This window comes from Scheffersomyces stipitis, chromosome 6 (assembly GCF_000209165.1).
Source record: "Scheffersomyces stipitis CBS 6054 chromosome 6, complete sequence".
Taxonomy (NCBI): Eukaryota; Fungi; Ascomycota; class Pichiomycetes; order Serinales; family Debaryomycetaceae; genus Scheffersomyces; species Scheffersomyces stipitis.
Window position 1 is genome coordinate 490,059 of NC_009046.1, and position 19,328 is coordinate 509,386.

General features: G+C 42.0%; 9 protein-coding genes across 9 annotated transcripts; 3 read left to right on the forward strand and 6 right to left on the reverse strand. All coding sequences in view use genetic code 12, as the record gives it.

The window, feature by feature from the left end:
- Positions 1 to 211: 211 nt before the first annotated feature.
- Positions 212 to 2,665, reverse strand: VPS27 (vacuolar protein sorting-associated protein hydrophilic protein; the record flags this gene model as incomplete). Its single annotated transcript, XM_001385746.1, has 5 exons — positions 212 to 468; positions 511 to 813; positions 967 to 1,468; positions 1,508 to 1,537; positions 1,559 to 2,665. 5 exons carry the CDS (start codon positions 2,663 to 2,665, stop codon positions 212 to 214), a joined length of 2,199 nt encoding a protein of 732 aa, XP_001385783.2.
- A 583-nt stretch (positions 2,666 to 3,248) lies between these two features.
- On the reverse strand, positions 3,249 to 3,914 carry PICST_36620 (suppressor of tor2; the record flags this gene model as incomplete). The annotated part of the gene is made up of 1 exon (XM_001385747.1): positions 3,249 to 3,914. The coding sequence occupies one exon, from the start codon at positions 3,912 to 3,914 to the stop codon at positions 3,249 to 3,251; it is 666 nt and encodes a 221-aa protein (XP_001385784.1).
- A 2,219-nt stretch (positions 3,915 to 6,133) lies between these two features.
- On the reverse strand, positions 6,134 to 7,099 carry PICST_19145 (G1/S-specific cyclin CLN1; the record flags this gene model as incomplete). The annotated part of the gene is made up of 1 exon (XM_001385748.1): positions 6,134 to 7,099. A coding segment is annotated over one exon (966 nt), but the record flags the coding sequence as incomplete, so codon positions are not given.
- Positions 7,100 to 9,928: 2,829 nt separating this feature from the next.
- On the forward strand, positions 9,929 to 10,957 carry PICST_32723 (predicted protein; the record flags this gene model as incomplete). Its single annotated transcript, XM_001385405.1, has 1 exon — positions 9,929 to 10,957. One exon carries the CDS (start codon positions 9,929 to 9,931, stop codon positions 10,955 to 10,957), a length of 1,029 nt encoding a protein of 342 aa, XP_001385442.2.
- Positions 10,958 to 11,892: 935 nt separating this feature from the next.
- PICST_32724 (ethionine resistance protein) lies at positions 11,893 to 13,602 on the reverse strand (the record flags this gene model as incomplete). Its single annotated transcript, XM_001385749.1, has 1 exon — positions 11,893 to 13,602. The coding sequence occupies one exon, from the start codon at positions 13,600 to 13,602 to the stop codon at positions 11,893 to 11,895; it is 1,710 nt and encodes a 569-aa protein (XP_001385786.2).
- A 1,364-nt stretch (positions 13,603 to 14,966) lies between these two features.
- AKR4 (aldose reductase) lies at positions 14,967 to 15,875 on the forward strand (the record flags this gene model as incomplete). Its single annotated transcript, XM_001385406.1, has 1 exon — positions 14,967 to 15,875. The coding sequence occupies one exon, from the start codon at positions 14,967 to 14,969 to the stop codon at positions 15,873 to 15,875; it is 909 nt and encodes a 302-aa protein (XP_001385443.2).
- A 155-nt stretch (positions 15,876 to 16,030) lies between these two features.
- On the reverse strand, positions 16,031 to 16,936 carry PICST_61958 (predicted protein; the record flags this gene model as incomplete). Its single annotated transcript, XM_001385750.1, has 1 exon — positions 16,031 to 16,936. A coding segment is annotated over one exon (906 nt), but the record flags the coding sequence as incomplete, so codon positions are not given.
- A 265-nt stretch (positions 16,937 to 17,201) lies between these two features.
- ALG13 (syntenic homolog of ALG13_YEAST UDP-N-acetylglucosamine transferase subunit ALG13 (Asparagine linked glycosylation protein 13)) lies at positions 17,202 to 17,846 on the reverse strand (the record flags this gene model as incomplete). Its single annotated transcript, XM_001385751.1, has 1 exon — positions 17,202 to 17,846. The coding sequence occupies one exon, from the start codon at positions 17,844 to 17,846 to the stop codon at positions 17,202 to 17,204; it is 645 nt and encodes a 214-aa protein (XP_001385788.2).
- A 571-nt stretch (positions 17,847 to 18,417) lies between these two features.
- YKH1.2 (Predicted short chain-type dehydrogenase) lies at positions 18,418 to 19,170 on the forward strand (the record flags this gene model as incomplete). Its single annotated transcript, XM_001385407.1, has 1 exon — positions 18,418 to 19,170. One exon carries the CDS (start codon positions 18,418 to 18,420, stop codon positions 19,168 to 19,170), a length of 753 nt encoding a protein of 250 aa, XP_001385444.1.
- Positions 19,171 to 19,328: the final 158 nt, after the last annotated feature.

Genomic DNA, 19,328 nt, shown 5'->3' on the forward strand with positions numbered 1-19,328 from the left:
AAACCAGGTTGCATTTAGAGTGTGCATAACATGCAAGAATGGTATAATTACAATTTAAAGATTGGTAGGTTCTGTATTCTTAACCAAGACGACTTTATTTTAATAGCACAAACTACAAATTCTGCCATTTACAGAAGTTCTATAAATCTTCAATATTCTAAAATTACCTTCTACAACTTCTCAATTATCTAATCACTGCATTCTTATACAACTATATATCTATCAAAGGTTCAGGCTCGGGCACAAACTTCTTTGGTGGTTCTTGCTGTGGTTGCAAGTTCTGTGTAGGTGCTATAGGGAAAGAAACATCTGGGTAAGGAACACTACTATTGTTACTGTTTTGGTATTCTTCTTCTACAGTATCAATAGGTGGGAATCTGGCACTTGCTTGTTCTACAGCATGTGGGGGCAATTCCGATGATCTTGTTCTAAGAACATGCTCTCTGGTTGGTTGAACTGGTTGTAATTCTACTTGTCCAGTATAGTTGTCAGAAACTGGCGCAACAGCACCACCAGAACTGTATTCATCCTTCGACTCTTCAGATCCTGCCCCATTTGGTGGATACACATTATACTGCTGGTCTGTCAGGTCATTAGGATACATGGGTTCTGATGGGGAATCATAAGATTGAGTTGGTGGATACAGAAAATCATTCTGAGCCTGGTTAGGTAAAGGAGGAAGTTCAAAATTTGATTGCTCCTCGTCATCTTCCCCTTCAGGAGGGTACAGCTCTTGAGGTGGATAAGCAAAGGTTGGTACTGAAGTCTGCTGTTGTTCGTGTTTCTGTTCCGGAGCTTTCTGTGCCTGTTGTGCTTGAGGATATTGTTCAGTTTGAGGGTAGTTTGCATAGTAGTATGGAGTAGAAGTTTGGTTTACAGGTGAATGTTGAACAGGGGCGTTCTGACTATGCCCAGTGGGTTGACCTGAAACTGGTTTCGAACCATAACCATAGGGGTCTTGATAACCAGAGGGCCGAGATCCACTAGGTTGCTGAGCAATAGGCTGTTGAGGAATTGGCTGCTGGCCCCCAGGATAAGATGGATAGCCTGTAGTCTCAGGATGAACATAACCAGCCTGTTGTTGATATCCAGTTCCTTGAGCTGGGATAGACTGCTCGTAGTTCAGCTGAGGTCCACGCATATAATCGTTGATCTCAGGAAGTTGAACAGGTGGTACTGATTGCTGGTAGCCATATGTTTGCTTTAACTTGGAATCAAGGTGTTCTTCATACAATCTCGTGATAGCTGCGATCTTGTTGTTTAATTCTGTAAAGGCCTTCTGTCTTTCTACAGTATAGATCAAATTCTTGGTTACTTTACTTCTCAATGGACAAACTTTGGTGTGCAAATCAGTCAACTTCTCATCGTGGAGACGAGCATACAGAATGTTCTGGTCGTTCTTCACTTGGTACATTAACGTAATGAACTTGTTGATATCTGCTTCTTCTTCCTCGGTCAAACTAGCTACCTGCTTCTTGTGTGCCTCCATATGAGCCTCTGGGGTTACCAGCTGCACATAAGGAAGTTGTTGGCTATACTCGTGTTGTTGGTTATAGACATTGCTGGGCTTGGGAATGCTGTAGTTGTAGAAATCTGATTGCTCTTCTTGGTGATGTTTTTCCTCTTGTTCTTGTTGCCATTGCTTCTGCTGTTCCTCTCTCAATCTCTCCTGATCCTGGTAATCCTTCATACTGGCAGCTATGGCAGCCTTCAAGTCTTCATCGTCGTCTTCGTCGGTTATGGTCTTTGTTTGACTGGAATTTGTTGGAGCATCTCGTGCAACTGGAGCGGAAACAGGAATTTGAGTGTCTTGCAAACTCAATTCTATTGCCTTTCGCAACATTTCATCTTCATCATCTTCTTGAACACGCGATGTACCTCTTGAATGAGATGATGAATTATGTTGTGATGGCTTGTTCTTCAGTTTCTGTTTGGCAAGACAGTTATCACAGGCTCTGACAGGCTTCAGAATGCCCAAAGAAACTAACGGAATGAAGTTACTTGAATGAGTCTGACAGAAAACTCCGCCACAGGCACGACAATGATGTTTTCTGTTGATCATCGAGAATTTATCGTAGCAGATCATACACTTATCATCATCAACCCAATCAGGGGGAACTTCTGTGTCTACGAACTTACTGTTCAAAGCAGACGTCTCAGCAAAGTCTGGAAAGTTGTACGCTTCACTTTCCAAACGCTCGAAACATCTTGTGACGTAGCTTAAATCTGACAGATTCGAAAATAAAATGGACCATTCCTTGATGAGCGACAATATGAGCTCACCCACGTTCATCTTGGCTTCCAGATTGCGCACCTGGTAGTTCTTGGTGTCGTAGTGTACCTTAAATATGAAGTCTACAAGATAGTCCATGAACTCCTTGGATGCAATTTCATTCAAAAAATGAGAACCACAGTTCTTAATACACAAGTCGACCAACTTGAGTGTTGAAGATAACAAATTCGGGTTGGAATATGTCATACCCAACCGCTTCTTCAACGATCGCATACACTGGATAGGAGGCAACAGTTTACTTCTAATCAAATCAGTCACCTCCAAAGCTAATGGCAAATCCAATTCTCCATTAGGAATCGACTCAGAAGTTGCTTCTTGGATCTTGTTGTCCAATTCTATGGTAGAATCAGAGGAACTGCCAAACCAAGACATTGTAAGATATGAGATTTACTTTGTGAGAAATGGAGAAATGATAAGAATGAGAATTAATTGAAATTTTCTGGAAGATTGAAACGATTTTTTTTGTGGCTGAGACCTCAAATGAAGATTTTCTTCTTCTGATTGATAACTCTTTGAGCTCAGATGAGATACTCAAGGGATAAACTCCAAAAGATGTTGCTTAGAAAGAACTGATCTTGCCTTCGATATCTGAGACTCCTTTCGTCTGCTGGGTGACTGAGAAAAGGGCTGTGTGTGCAGGAGAATGATTTCTGCTATACACGGCTTAACAAGATTTCTGATGCTTAGTTATTCTGAAGCATCCTATAAATGAGTAGCCCAAACTTCTGGAAGAATTAACAAGAGGATAGGGGTGTTAGAGCTTTTGTATACATTGTGTATATTCTTTTATTTTCTAAACAGGAACACTAAATCTTTGTGTTCTCAACTCTTGCCATCACTCTCATTTAGAGTTCTGTAGTTCTCGTGTAGATCTGCTCAAGTTACTCTACGATTTCTAGTTTACATTTCTACTCTATTTCACATCCATTTCTCTATTGTACATTCATTAAAACAACTACTTCAAGAACAAATACGATGATGCTGCGCCCAAACAAGCCACAGAGATCCACCAGTACTTCTCAAAGTTCTCGCCAGCAATGTCCTTGACAGCATTGGTTCTATACTGGTTCTCCAACGACCTCTTGACCCTTCTACGCAAGGACGACTTGGTCTTAGAGGCAGCATCTGTAGGGTTCAAGGCATAAGTTGGCAACATGAGAGGAGGTTTATAAGCCAAATACAATGGTTGCATCATGGATCCGTCAAACTGGTAGATCTGAAGAGTGTATCTGCCGTGGTACGAATCAACAAAAACTTGGTAGGTTTTGAACCAGGTTGGCTGGACATACCTGGTGTAGGTAGATTGGTTGTTGCCGGTGGCACATGGGTCACTCAACAATTGTCTTCCGTCAACAGCAATTGGTGTTAACACAAGCGAGCCATTTGACAATAACTCGTACGTACCGTGTTGATAGGTGACAGAAGCGATGGGACACTCGTGCTGTCTGGCGTTACCAACGACTCTGTACAAAGCTTCTTCGTAGTGGCCATCTTCAGTGAAAGAGTATGAAATACCTGGCAAATCAGGTTCAATCAACAATTCATCTTCTGGGTCATAAAAGCCAGGTCCAGTGAAAACAGTATTGGACTTGGATGTCCAGGTGCCTACCAATTCGGCCATGTTGGGGTCCGCGGCTACGAAGGCTGTCAATGCAGAAACAGCCCAGACGAACGATGTGGAAAAGTGCATTGTGTTATGTGAATGTGTGAAATGAAATATATCTTTGATCAAACAGATGACGATGATTTCTTCACTGCAAAATTGTAGAAACACTAAGAGTTCGGAAAATATGGCTGACCAGTCTTCTCTGCTAGACTAGTTGTCTTGATATAAAATTTGAGCGAGTGTAATTGTCCACTGTTCGCTCAACAGGGTTATGGATTTGTGGTGGTCTCAGAAGGATGAGATTGGAAAAGATACGCTGTTAACCGATTTTTGTCAGCGAAAGGAAGGAGAAATGCTTGGAGGGTTCCTCGTGGAGTCTATAGGCAGAAACAGATGGTACGGGTACAAATTAGATAGAGTTATATTTCCAGGAGGAAGCTCTAAAAAGACAAGATACAAACACGAAAATCAGTAAAGAGCAGCTCTGCCTGTTTTTCTGTTGCGCGCACGAATCTGCAGTTTTTTTTAGAATCGTTCACGTGAGCGTGTTTTCTATTGTCGCTCCCATTGTCCAAAGTGTTTCAAAAGTCAATACAAATATATCACGTGCTTACTCACGTGATCTCGATTTAGATCTGTCCACTTAGATCCATTTTCTGCCTCGGTTACGTCATGGGCTATAGTCAGGTGACCAGGCGAATTAGCCACTGGTCTGGTCGGTGGTGGTGGCCAGCAATCTAAGCCGCAGGCGGGCTATTACGAAAGGTTGTTGTCATATCATCTGTGAGGTTTAACTCAGAGACTCGAGGTGGGACCTCGAAGTAATTTTGCAACCTGTCTGCCGGATTGGGCGTAGGTGGGCATAGTCTTGAAGTGGATTTGCGATTCAGGGTTCTCCTTTTTGTGTTCTTAGCCCGAAAGGTGAGGCTGATTCCTGGATTGGGTAATGTTCTGGATGCGCCGGTGCAGGGGAGAAGCAGAGTCTCACTCGTAGATGTCCGTGGCGGTGTACGTGGTAGGAGAGGAATTGGAGGTTCAGCCTACAACAGCCTACAACAGCCTGCGACTGTTTACTACCAATTACACCTCGTGTGTTGCGAGGTCTACGGTGCTTATAATATGGGTAGTATGTATTCGTTAAAAAATGCAAGAATGAGAATATGAAGTATTTATAAGTGGCAGATGTCGTAGAATGGGACAGTATGATTGGGAGTCAACGATGAAGATGAAGCTAATATTAAGTTTATTATTATCAGCAAGTCTAGGGCAAAAATAAAATAGCGGCGGTAATAAAATAATAAACGCAGAAGAAAAGCAAATATTGCAGATGATGACAGAAGTGAAGTAACATGTAGGACTTTCGGACAATACTATTCCTATTTTTATTTTGTTATGATAGTGAGTTGTTTCATGCAATTGAACAAGTGATTGAAAATGATCTCACCTAATTGTAGCAAATAATGGGTTCTGTCTATGTGTCTAGAAATGTAGTTATCATGCGTGCTCTTGGTAGGTTATTATGTCGTATGCATATAGTGTACAAAATTTTTTTTTGATATCCTGGCCGCGAAAACCAAATGAAATGCGCATCAACCTTATTAGAATGCAGAGGACGGTTTAGCGATATTGAACAATGGTGAGTCGTTCTCGCTCAAGGGGGTTCCCACTCCACTCTTACGGATGTAGTCAAACTCAAAGAGATCGGCGCCAGTATCTTCACGAGCTTCTTTCGAGCTGGTGGAGGATCCAATACTAACTTGAGATCCGTTGGCGTGGTGTAGACCTCTGCCAGCAATTGGCAATTTGTATAACTTGATCTTCAATCCAGGAATGCCGCCAGTATTGGGCGAACTGTAGGTCGAAGCCCGGTACAAGCTGCCAGTCTTTCCAGAAGACTGCGACATTGGGGATGTACTGAGGGTGTAGTTCATATTGCCCAACTGGTGAGGTGGTGGAATGTGAACATTGGTAGTTCTGGTAGGTGTGCTGACTTGATGAGGAAGCATAGGCAATTTGCTCCGAGGCTGAGGTGAAAGCATCGGAGAATTGTTAATGTTGGTATGGCTATGATTGTTAAATTTCTTGAGCATGGCCATCATCAGCATCAGAATTCCGTCCATAGGACTCGTAGGTGTAACGGGCGAGTTGTCGGGCTTGATTCTCTTTGCTGGAGATGATTGACCACACGAGAAAGAAGTGCTTTCGTTCTTGTATGGGTTGGACGTAGGCTGTTTGTAGAGAGCATTAATCTGGTTGTAGAAGAACTGTGGACCTCTAGAATTGAACAACCTAAGCGAGTAGTCTGTCGCTCCCATTACGGCCTTAATCAAGTTGGTTTTGATGGCCCTGTAGCGATGAGGCTCGATTTCAGTGTGGATAGCTTCTTCGCCTATTACCTTCTGGAAGAGTCTATCTCCAGGGTAGAAGCCGAGAGCCTCGTTGATCAAAGCCAACATCACCTGCGATAACTCGATGATGTTGATATCTATCAACTCGGGAGCGTACAAGGACAAGTAGCAGAGAAATTCTTTGACTTTGAACATCTCGTTATCAGCACTGTAGGCAGACATGATGCAGAACTCCCTACTGGTGGTGATGAACTCTTCGATACCAGGGTCGTTCAACGACCAGTCCAACGATGACAAGATGTGGATTTCCATCTGCTTGAACATGCCCTGGTCGTATTTGCACTTGGCACCACACAACTTGACTAATTCGTGTAACTTTGGCAATCTAAATCTCTCAGTGGGACCCAAGTACTTTCCTCCCGAACCATACCCCAAGTCGTTGATGGTCTTAATGCAAGTGATCTTTTCCAAGTTATTCAAGTTGACAAAGTGATTGTTGCCTCCCTGAACCTTGGAAGCGATCCAAAGACAGGTGGTGATGATCAACTGCGCCTGGTCAAGAAGAACAATCCGCTTGGAGCAGTATCTATCGAAGATTCTTACGGCACGGAAAAAGACAAAGGGAAGAATCTTCAATCTTACCGACATCTTGAGCAAGAAGTCAATCAACTTAGACCGTATGGCGAAAGTGAGATATGGCTGCTGCTTGTACAAGTCTAGATCGGGTCTATTTGAGTTGGTCAATTGGACCATCAGCTTGAAGATGTCATCTTCATATTCTTCGAACGACTGTTGGTGCACGGCCAACTCGGCTTCGTACAAATGCGAAGAGTAGTCCTTCTGGGTGAACTGTGGACTTTTCACTTCATCGAAGAACTGCTTGTGTGAGGGAGTAGATTTGAATGAGGTTGGGGTTAGAGGGTGGGTGGAAAAGGAATTGTTAGGATTCGGATGCGATTCCTGGTGGCTGAGCATTCCTACGATGGTTGCTTAGTATGCTGGAGCTCTCTGTGTTGTTAGACTAACCAGAGACAAACAAAAAATGAAAAAAAGACAGCTATCAAAACTGATGAAGGATGAGGGGTGAAGAAAAGAACAGGTATTATCGAACTCTGGAATGGGTGCAACAACTTCCCAAACAGGCAATGACTGGAGACAAGTGGTAGTGAAGGAGCAAGAGAACTTACTAGTTGATGCCAGATGGATGAGGTGACTCTTTGGAAGAGTATGAGCAGAAAAGCATGTATGATAAGAAGAAGTAGGAGGTAGGTATTTCGTTAAGGGGAACTATCACAAGTTTATATATGACGATTCCATTTCTTCACGCTACACAGACAAAAAAAAATAAGAATTGCCAAAATATGCTTCAAAAAAATAATATCTGTTAGAGTTTAGCCTCAAACGCACGTCGTATGCAGACTGTGCGCACGTCTGCCTAAACTTGGAGGTCGCCTGCTTGGGGCGACGAACCTCATGCTCCCAATGCTGGAGGAATTCTGGGACTAAAAATGTTTCACGACGATATTTTTGAGTATTGAAACCACTGCTGGCTAGTTCTTGATCTGGAAGAAGTTTTGGAGAATTAGTCAAGATTAAACCATCTTCGACGTGTTACGTGTCTTCGAGGCAATGACGACTATAATCTCAAGCCACGCTGGACAATATTCGTTGGTGCGCGCTACCTTGGGGCTTGACTTTTTCCACCTTGTCCAATTGCAATCAAGACAGAAATTCCGATCCGACCAATGTTCATTCTTCTGTCCCATAGCATACATTCTCATATCGTCTAAAATTCCGGTTAAAGAGGTGTGTATTGAGAATGCTGCGAAATGAGCAGGACTAATGGAGCTATGAAACCGTATAGCCATGGAGCATTTGCAGACGATCGAGACAGTTGAAGATCTAGGTCCATTTCTATGCAATATCCAGGACAAAGATGCCATTGTTCCAGAAAGCATCATATTTGGTCTCTTTTGTGAGTTCTCCATTAAGGTTTAGCAGTTTGTCGTTTCATCCGAGCCTGTTTTCGTCTACTCTAATCTCTAACTTTTTGCAATCGTTACAACACTCCAAAACTATAATAAAATGAAATTTCAAACATGGCTATTGTTTCACAATTAACCTTTTGTTGTGTAATTAATACGTCAAAGTCGTCGTCTATGAAGAAATGAATATTCCCTGGCCACTAGTGTGATATTTGTCATGGCCCTCGAAGGGTCTAGCTAAACCTAATTATGGGTACCATTATACGGAGATTGAGAATGCTTAATAGTACTTGCGATGCTTGCTGGAGGATTACTGGACAGCCGTACGCAACCAAGTCGTACAGAGCCTCAAGCAAGCAGGGTTGTTCTGATCTTGCCATTTCCATTATCCCAAGGAATTACAACAAAGAATGACTGCAAAAGGAATGTAAATGTGAATATTGGGTGTTTTGCGCATGGGTTTGAGGTGGTTCCGATGGAAAGTTCCGATTATTGAGGCGGAGTATAGTCTCTTCACGTCAAGAGGTTAGCAAAAACAAACAAACATCACCGTAACAAGACATGTCGGTATAGCCAGACTCTAGGAGACCAGTCTAGTTACGACTTGCCGTGAACCGTTTGGAGCACAAGATAATTAAAGTCAATACAAGCTCTTTCTGTCGTCTGCCAGCATTGGCTGATTTAGGGGAACTTGCAGTAGACGAAGCGCGGACCTCTCTTTTTGGGACCGAGCCGTTTTTAGGTTAAGAGGCATGCAGACAGACAATGGTGCAGGATTTCTCCCCTGACGTCTACGGCTACGGTTACAAGAGGTACACGAGAAGATTGGCTAGTATCGTCTCTGGAGCCGATCACTTCACAATGAACAAAAATAAACCGGGGGCTTTTTAGAGATTTTTTTCACGCCTAAATAATAATGGGGCCGACGTCAAAAAGCCCAACCATATCGTACAATTGTGAATGCTTTACCCTGGAAATGGATAAATATAAATACTGTTTATAGGAAGTGCAGCACGTAACAAATGATTGACTTTATTTGGCTTCAATTGTATTCAAGGGCTGTTCTCCGACAATAGAATTACAGGGTGTTGATCTTTGAATAACGACGAGGCACGCTTCTATCGTCTATTCTGTGATGATAATAAACTGGCAATTTAACTTTTGCCGTACAATTCCCACAATAACGTCTGTAATTTGAAAAACTTCATGGGGACGGCTCCATTGTCTGAGGGCTTGACTTCAAACTTTTCGCTGGCTTGTTGACCCACGCTACAGTATTGTCGGGCCGGATTAACCGTTACAACGGTATTTTTTAGTTAAGGAAGCCTCTAGTCGTATATTATCTTTTTTGCACTGTAAGCATATGCTCTTAGAATTACAGAACAGCAATGAGCATCGTCTCGACATGCATCATCTCGTTCTTGGTGATTGTGTTTCTAGCCCTTACCGATTGACAGCGATGGCTTCTCAAATTTTTCAGAGCCATTCAGTTTATGCACCAAAATCTTTGAGCGACGCAGAGCACCAGATCAAAATACTGGACCTGCACCTTTCTCGACTCGCGTTATAGACAAAACTTAGATACAACAGAAGTCTCTGTAAAGGTATATGGCTGCTGCTCTTTTGTAATTCAAGTCCCACAAGAATAGCATTTTTGAGACACGGTTTTAGGACACGGTTATGTGTAGTATATGCCATGTTCAAGTACTTATTTGGCTCGAATGAGGATCTGACGACACCCTTGACAAATGAACCAACGATAGATTACAACAACACTATTCATACGATAGCATCAGAAAGAAACAGACTTTCGGCGTCCCGTTTCAACACTGAGTCACGAAGCAACAGTAATTACGTGCTCGATTATTCGGACGACGAGCTTGACTCGGAAGAAGAATTGACTCGAGACTTCCAGCGCATTCTGCGAAATTTAACCAGATCTACAGAAAGCATACGTGATTGGGACCTTCCCACCAACCATTCGCTTCCGACGAACTATCCTGGTAAGTTCCCGAAATCTACGCGGACGCAGGAAGCCCAAGTTAGTAACGGGGCCCATAAAGGTGCTGGCACTTATGGAGACCATGTTTCTAGAACATATGAACCGTTATCTGACAGAGTTCCGTCAGCGGACTACCTGGAAAACTTCATAGAAAAGAGTGACACTACAGAGCAGATAGCCAAGCTCGAGCAAGAAATAAATGAAGAACTTCGGAGCTCCCGCAAGCGTACTAAAACAGACGGAATCCAGTTGGATTCGGTCATCCTAAAGGTCAAGCAGCAGAATCAGTTCTTACTGAATTTGAACGAGTTGATCGACATCAACAATAACGACCAAGAAATCGACAACATACCAAGCAGTATCCTCCGTAAGTACCAAGCCTTGAAGGAAGCTTACATCAAAGAGTTGAACAACTCGCAAATCTTTTACAAGGGTTATTACAAGCTTATCGGCAAATACAGGCAGCTCAAGAATGCTGGAAATGGTGTCAGGTCTTCCGCGCCAGACGTAAACACCTCCAAATCGGGATTCTTCATCAAGGAGAAAGTGCGGTTGATCAAGTCGTCTACGAAGGAAGAGAATATCAAATTAATTTGCGTAAATATCCTACGGGAGCTAGATGCTATGGAAGATAAGGACAAGACCATCGCAAAATACAAGCAGGATTTGGACGCAGCCAACGAGCGCATTCGCCAGTTGGAACTCCAGGCACAATCCAAGTGACAGAATTAGACACCTCCGCTCGTATCCACCTATCTAGATTGAACAATCAACTATGGCATTCTTCTGTAGGCTACTACCTACCTTCGTTTCCTAGCAACTTGACAGGTACTAGTAGCTGCGTGAATTGGTGAACCGCCTTACATGATGCTATCTTCCATTCTTAAAGCGGGTTTCTATGCATATTGGCAATGCATGTTTATTCTTCAAGATTTAGGGTCTCGCGTTCAAAAGCTGAGGCGATTGGTTGCATTTCGTGCTTGGTGCTTTTACGATTGAAGAATGCTCGTCTGAAACATTGCCGATTTTTTGACTTCTGAAAATGTAGTACATTTTGCAGCTGTTCAGTATTGCAAGATTTCCTGAAACCTCTCTATAACCGAAACGTCGTAACACGTTGGAACACATACAGAATGTTGAACTAATGCTCATTGTACCAGTCTCATTGACTAAATATCCATCATCACGATAACTTCGCTGATTGTGGATGCCCCTGTGCATCAAATCATTGACGCATACCCTCCCTTCTTCAAAATTGGTTGTAGATATATACTCTGTTGATAGCAGAACCAACAGAGCATCGCAACAGAACATCATCTGCATTAACTTGATACTGAATGTTGGCCATCTGGCTAACATTGTAATAGAGTTAGTGAATGTTGTATATTGAAACTTCGAAACAAGACGCCAAGGAAGATAACTAGTCCCATTGTCTATGTAAATTGTGAAAATGCAGGTTATTAATCTTGGTATAATCATGAATGTCCTTTTTGTGAACCTGTAATATACATTGACTTTGTTTGAAAACAATGGTAGTAGATAACCCATCAGCTGAGTTTGACGCTTCAGCGAGCCTTACACTCAATATAATAATATTGCATTCCCTGAATTGATAATACAACCGATCATAATTCTAGATTGCATCTTTCAGGCACTCATTAGACGTATGTTGAACTGCTCATGCTAGGAATGGTCGAATGTGCATCAATAGTAATGTTTCCCTCTTCCATAATTCCTTCATTGATACACTCATTAATAACCGCTTCCCAGTTGCTGGTAGCAACGAAGTAATACTGGGATACCGAAATGAAAAACAAGGCGATAATCATACCGATCCAAAGTCCCAATAATCCCAACTTAAAATAAAATGCACATAAGAATGCAACTGGCAAGGCAATTAGATAGTAACTGATGAGATTCAAGATTCCGCCAATTTTTTGGCGGCCCTGCCCTCTTAGAACACCTCCTGTTGCACATGAAAGAAAATCATTAATCTGATAAACAGCACCAATGATCAAAACTTCCGATGCCAACTTAATGACTTTCTTGTCGTTGGTGTATAAGGATGCAAAAAACTCTCTAAATACATAGATGATGCAACAATTTACAATACCCAAACTCAAAGAAGTTCTAATTGTAGCTGAGGTTGCAATCTTTGCAGACTTAATAGATGCTGCTCCAATGTACCATGCAATCCTTGTAGAAGCGGCAATAGAAATGGCAAACGGTATTTGATACATCAATACACAAGTGGTGCTGACAATAGATTGAGCAGCCAATACTTCAGTGCCAAACTTGGAGGCGGTGAAAGTGATAATTTCAAAAGCTAACCACTCGGCTTCTACCATCAACACACCAGGAACCGAAAGGTTGATCATCTTCGTCCAGCTAGTAAAGTATACCGAATCCAGTAATTGTTGCTTTGGCCAGCATTGGTAGCCCTTGACATAGAAAATGTAAGCAAAAAGAAGCACGCACATGAGCCAATTGGTGATAACTACGGACAATGGAGCTCCGGCGAAACCAATTCCAACAGTCTTATCCCAGACCAACAAGTAATTCAACAAAGCGTTCAAAGGAGCACAGATTACCAATACATATGTAGAAGCATGAAAAATCCCTTGACTTTGCAAGAAATGCTTTCCGTTCTCAAACAAGATGAAACCGGGCATTCCAAAACTCAATATTCTCAAGTATCTTGCAGCCAATTGACATAACTTGGCTTCTTCCTTTCCTATAATGGAATGTAAGACGGGTTCTGCTCCAAAGACCCACAAAAAAAAGATTGGCACAAATAAAAGGAGTAACATGTAATTACATCTCATGAAGTGTAATCCAACTGTATTATAATCTTTTCTTCCAAACGATTGAGCGCAAAGAGTATCAAGACATGTTGATACACCTTGGATTATGGCGTAACCAGAGATGTTAGCGGTCATCGAACTCAAACTGACTGCAGCCAATTCTGTTGACCCTAATCTGCCAACGGAGAACACCGATGCTACTGTCAAGGAATATTGCAATAAGAAGGTGACGACCAATGGCACCGAATAGTAGAGCAAAACCTTGACTTCTGTCGCAAGATCCGTCTCTGGCTCTGGGGCGATATCGGAATTTGATATGATATCAGAAATATCGGGCACATACAAAGAGTTACGAGAAATGGAATGGGTCAACCGATCTCTTTCATGAGGGATAGGACTTTTGGAGGTCAAAAATGAAGGTGGGATTCTGTCTGGGCCGGCAGACGCAATCGACACTCTTCTTTGGTCTATATACGCAACGATTTCCAGTTCATCGATATCACTGAATGCACTATTGATGGGAGCCAAAAGCGGAGTGGCTTCTCTGCTTGTTAAGGAACTCATGATGTGGTCCACACTTCGGATACAATGCCGGGCAATTCAATTGCAATTGGAAACTAAATTGTAATCGAAAAATAGAAGTTGGATCTACCACGAGGATCTGGGACACAAAACGAGACTCTTATCTGGATCGAAGTCGCAAGCAGCAGCAATTCAAATAACCAGCAGACGAAACACAAGTCAAAGCAATTGCAAATTATAGCAAGAAACTCGGCAAAAACTGAAGTCAGACTAATTCCAATCGACAAAGCAGATTTTTCAGATTTTTCAGTCGAAATAATCTGCCAATCGCGATGCCTTAGACGATAACAATAAATAGTACTGAATATTATTTTCCGCGCCGATTTATCAGTACGATAAAGATTTGGATGAATACAGTAATTGTATCCACGATAAAGAAAGGCTACGGACATTTCATAGAGGGTAACGAGTTAATGGCGTGTGATGCCTATTTAATATGTATTATATGGAGTCTGGTTCTCTGGTTGTGGTGATGGTGTTTGTTTGGTGCTGGCGTCCACATACTTTATATATATTTTGAGTTTTTCCGGCCGAAGATTGCAAAATCTGAAACTTGAGCTGCTTGAGCTGAGCAAGCAGTAGAAGCGACTATCAGGGACAAATAAGATAATTGCTTTGAAACGAGGTGATCGATACAGTTCAGGTGTAAGCATTGCTGAGTAAAAGACTAAGGATAATACTGATGGATCTATGAGCTCTACAAGGAAGAAAGTTGTTCCTTATAGCTCTTCTTCTCGTCTACATAGAAGCGCCTTTAAGCTCAAAAAATACTTCAACTAAGTTGCATCCCAATTGTTCAGCGCATCTCGCCCTGAATGGATATATGGCCCGAATTCTCTGGGTCTACCAGAAGAAGTCGAATTGCACACATTCCTTTTGTCGTCGTTTTGACTTTCCACATTTGCGAATGACTTTTCGTGTTAGGAGCAATTCGTCTCTACGGTTCTACTCCACATTATGGCTGCTACACTGCTTATCTGACTATGGCACTGAACCACATATCTGTTCTACGCCATAGTACAGCAACATTTCCAACCCCCTGTATCCACATTCCTTGAGCAGTCCATCCTTCTCCTGACTTGCCTCTACTATGGCATCTACTATGTGACACCTGCCTACTATGGCAAACTGGAGACTGAAAGGTCTCCACACTTCTTTGTGCAGAACCACTCGACCCTGAGCCTCTCGAATGGGCACACCCCAGTGATTTGTAATAATGGCTCTTTTGTATAAATACAGTCGAGATCTGCTTCTTTCTCTGGTTGAAGTATCGCTGAAGTCTAGTTCTTCTAATTGTAAAGCAATTGAACAATTTTCTCGCGCAAACTCCAACTTTCCACCCCACAATGTCCTTACAAGGTAAATTTTTCAAGTTATCCAACGGAAACACCATCCCAGCTGTGGGCTACGGGACTGGTACCAAATGGTTCAAGTCCGCCTTAGGTGATATCGACACCACTTTGGTTGACACTTTGGTCCAGGCTATCAAATTGGGTTTCACCCACATCGACGGTGCTCAGATTTACAAGACCTCAAGAGAAATCGGACTTGCAATCAAGAAGTCCGGTATCAAGAGAGAGGACCTCTTCCTCACCGACAAGTTCTTTTCTGGTCCCAGCACTTTGCCCAAGCTGACTTCTCCAAACCCTTACGATGCTTTGAAGCAGTCCTTGGCCGAATTCCAGTTGGAGTATGTCGACTTGTACTTGCTCCACACTCCATACATCTCCAAGGAATCGCACGGCTACGACGTCGTTGAAGCATGGAACTACTTGGAGAAATTGCAAGACGAGGGCCTTGTCAAGAACATCGGTGTCTCCAACTTCGCCGTTGAGGACTTGCAGAAGATTTTGAACTCGAACCCAAAACACAAACCGGTTGTTAACCAGATCGAATACAGTGCTTACTTGCAGAACCAAACCCCAGGCGTGGTTGAGTTCGCTAAGAAGAACGGTATCTTGATCGAAGCTTATGGTCCCTCTGCTCCTATCACCAAGGGTAAGGGTGGTCCTTTGGATCCAGTACTTGAGAAGTTGGCCAAGAAGTACAACAAGACCGAGGCACAAATCATCTTGAGATGGGTCTTGGATACTGGGGTCTTGCCTGTTACCACTTCTTCTAAGGAGGACCGTATCAAGGCTTTCTTGGAACTCACTGAATTCAAGTTGGATGCTGAAGATGTCAAGGAAATCTCTGAAGTCGGTAAGGAAAAGATCTTCAGACAATTCTTTACTGAATACAGCAGATTCGATTAGGGATACTTTGTGATCATATATCTGTTAGAGTATATATACTAGCTATGCAATCTTAAGCCTATTTCGTTAATGATATGACTCACGTCTGAGATGTGTTCGTTCAAGTTGTTTATACTGTAGTTTTCTGAATGGGTCGTCGAACTTGTCTCTGCTCCCTCCTCTTGTCCAAATACCAATATACCCTCTATTTGGTCGATTTTCGAGTTAGTAGGAAGCTTCTTGTGAACAACCATATCGAGTATCACCTGTTCAACTTCTATGTCAGACGATATATGGAACAACTGATATACTTTCGATATTTTAATCGAAATGTAGTACTTCGATAGCAAAACGATATTATTCTCTAACCAATTTACTATCAACTGGCTTGTGTTCATACATCTGCGTATTAGAAAATAGTAATTGTTACCAAAGTCTGACGACAACGCTTTTTGCCAAAGATCGAATGGAATCACTCTTCCAGAAGCTAAGAGGTCTACTAGTTCGGTGACGGGTGAAGACTCGTCTGTATCAAGCTTCATGTCTTCCTGTAAGTGCTTTAAGATATTTTTCTTTCTGAAGTCGTATGACGAAATTATAAAGAGCTCCAAGATTTTGAGATTAATGAGCCTGTTAAGGTCATGATAAGTTTCATCTGTGGAAGGCAAATTTGACACCAACAACATTTTCTTGTTTATTAAGTCCAACAACTTGCGGTTATTTGGATTCTGAATGAGATACTGGTAATCGGTGAGGTTGTCGTTGTAGGTGGTCTTGATATATGTTTCTTTGAAGTTCTGAGGAGATACAGAGGATGAATTGATATTCTTCAAGTAAGGGACGAGCAGCAATTCTCTAAACAAATCTGGTAGTTTCAGATAATCTTCACTGTGAGCTATAATCAATTCAATTCGTATGAGATAGAGTATCACATTGTATGAATCATCGATTTCAGATATAGGCAAAGCAAGTTCCGCCACATTGCTTATTGTGACTACTGACTTCAACTGCTTGATTTTCTGGAAATCAGACAAACTCGTGGATTGAACTATTAATGTGACGTCTCTGGATATGGAAGACATTGCTCCTTGAAGAATGGAAAGAAAGATTTCAATAATCAATTTAAAGAATATGAAATTAACTACATCTATAAAGGTACTGCATAATCTTCCTAGCTAATGAAATTTCTGGAGAACTTGTACTAACGAGTTAGCAAAGAATAGGATCAGCTGGTTGGAGTGGTACCTCAACACAGGAATCTGATGTGTATGAGTATACTCTCCTTCAAAGCATTATAATCAATTTGGATTTCTCGAGAAGAAAGCACGAATATAGCTCGTCTATACTCTAAACTGCCTTCTGTAATTCTTCAGCAATGATGGACTCGACGATCTCCTTCTTATTAGCTGGAAATTCAGTCAATTGGATAGATCCGTCCAATAGCAGACGTACTGAATTGATGAGCTTTTCTGTTCCAAAAAGTTCGTTGACATTGTGGCTGACACAGTAGTTCAATTTCGCAAACTCGTTGGCTATTTCGGCCTGGTGATTGTCCATAAGTGCATCGTTCACTATGACAACAAGCTTCTTGTGCAATTTCAAAGCATCTATAATAGAACCTGTTCCAGCATGAGAGATCACCACATCGGCCAGCCTGATGTGGCTATCGATATCCATCGAAAATGGAAACGCTTCCAACACAAAGTCGTATTTAGTTGATGAATAGGTAATTGATCCATCTGTATCGCTTTTTCTATCCGTACTTATATCCAACTGAAACTTCAGAACGATTTCACTTTGTTTAACCAACCTTTCAAAGTAATCTCGGCTCACATGTTCATTTGTCGTAGGATTTATTTCATTTCCGTACTGGAGCTTGAGTCTTGACACCTTGAACTTGGAGAGATTTTCGATAAATTCAGGTGACACCACGTAATCCAAGAGAGATCTGAATGTCACCGTGGCACCTGTCGTGATCAAAACGGTCGGCATTGAAAGACACTGTGGATATTGCCAGCTAAGAAGGATTCAGTTGAATATTGTACTGGATCCTGGAAATTTTTTATATGTAGGAAGTCAAACACATACTGGTTCTACACCAACGGCGCGTTCAGAAAACGGAAATACAGTGGAAAAGGAAGCGGGTCTTATATGCATGACAAGTACAATTGTTTATACAAATGAGCTGAATCGGTGATTCACCATCAATTCAGAGCTGCATAATCTGCAGTACCTGCATCCCTGGTTGAGCTGCAGAGATTACAATTGGTTTATTTCCTCTCATTTGTCAGCCTCAACCGGTGTTAAACCAGATTAGTCTTTTAGTAAATTATTAATCATACAAGTTGCTCAAACCACCATGAGTTGTTAGTACCAAGACTCAATGAGGAATCGGCTGTGCAACTCGTTGTATTTCTCTTGTAGTTGGGTGATCTGTTGAAGAAATGGAATATAAATGAATATAAAAGATGCATAAATAATCTGTCAAGAACTTTCTTTTCCTAATTATTAACGACTTTAACATTTCCCAGTTATAACTGTCTCATTAATCGTCTACTTATAAATGTCTTCTTTAACTTACTTTGTTACCGGTGGTAACCGTGGAATTGGTTTTGAACTTGTCAAGCAGGCTGCTGATGCTGGCCACAAGGTCATTGCTACTGCTCGTGATGTCGCCAAGGCTACTGAATTGCAAAAGTTGGCTGATTCCAACAAAAATGTCAAGATTGTCACCCTTGATGTTGCAGACGTCAAGTCAATTGAAGCCTTGGACGCTCAGCTTGCTGCAGTCACGGACGGTATCGACGTTGCTATCCTCAATGCCGGAATTTCAGATGCTTACTATAAAGTAGTGGACGCACCTAGACAAGTTTGGATTGACCACTATCTTGTGAACTCATTGGGCCCCGTCTTGGTTTTCCAGAAGTTGTACAAGTACTTGCAAAAGAGAGAAACCAAAAAGGTTGTGTTCATTTCGACGCTTGTCGGTTCGATTACCGATTTCATCCCTGTTTCTGTTAGTGCCTATGGCCAGTCGAAGGCAGCTCTCAACTACTCGGTTAAGGAATTGAGTTTTGAATTAAAGCCAGAAGGGTTCGTTACCATCGCCCTTAGTCCCGGTCTTGTCACGAGTGATATGGGTTCTTACGGTGCCAAGAAGCTCACCGAGTCTGCCCCTGAGGCTGGCGCTGCTCTTGCATCTTCGGCCATCACTGCTGAAGAAAGTTCGGCTGCTATCTTGAAGATTGTGGACGGATTGGCAGAAAAGGACAACGGGCTTTTCTTGAACTACACTGGTGAACTTGCCAAGTGGTAATCTATCTGCTGGAGCTGACTTGGTTTGAATCTCAACTTCGAAGTGATTCTCTAGTCTTATATAATGAAATATAAACCGACCTTAAATGGAAATTATGTATGCATCCTTTTTTTGCAATCGATTATTTTATATACAGTCTGTTGACAATTTTGTACGAA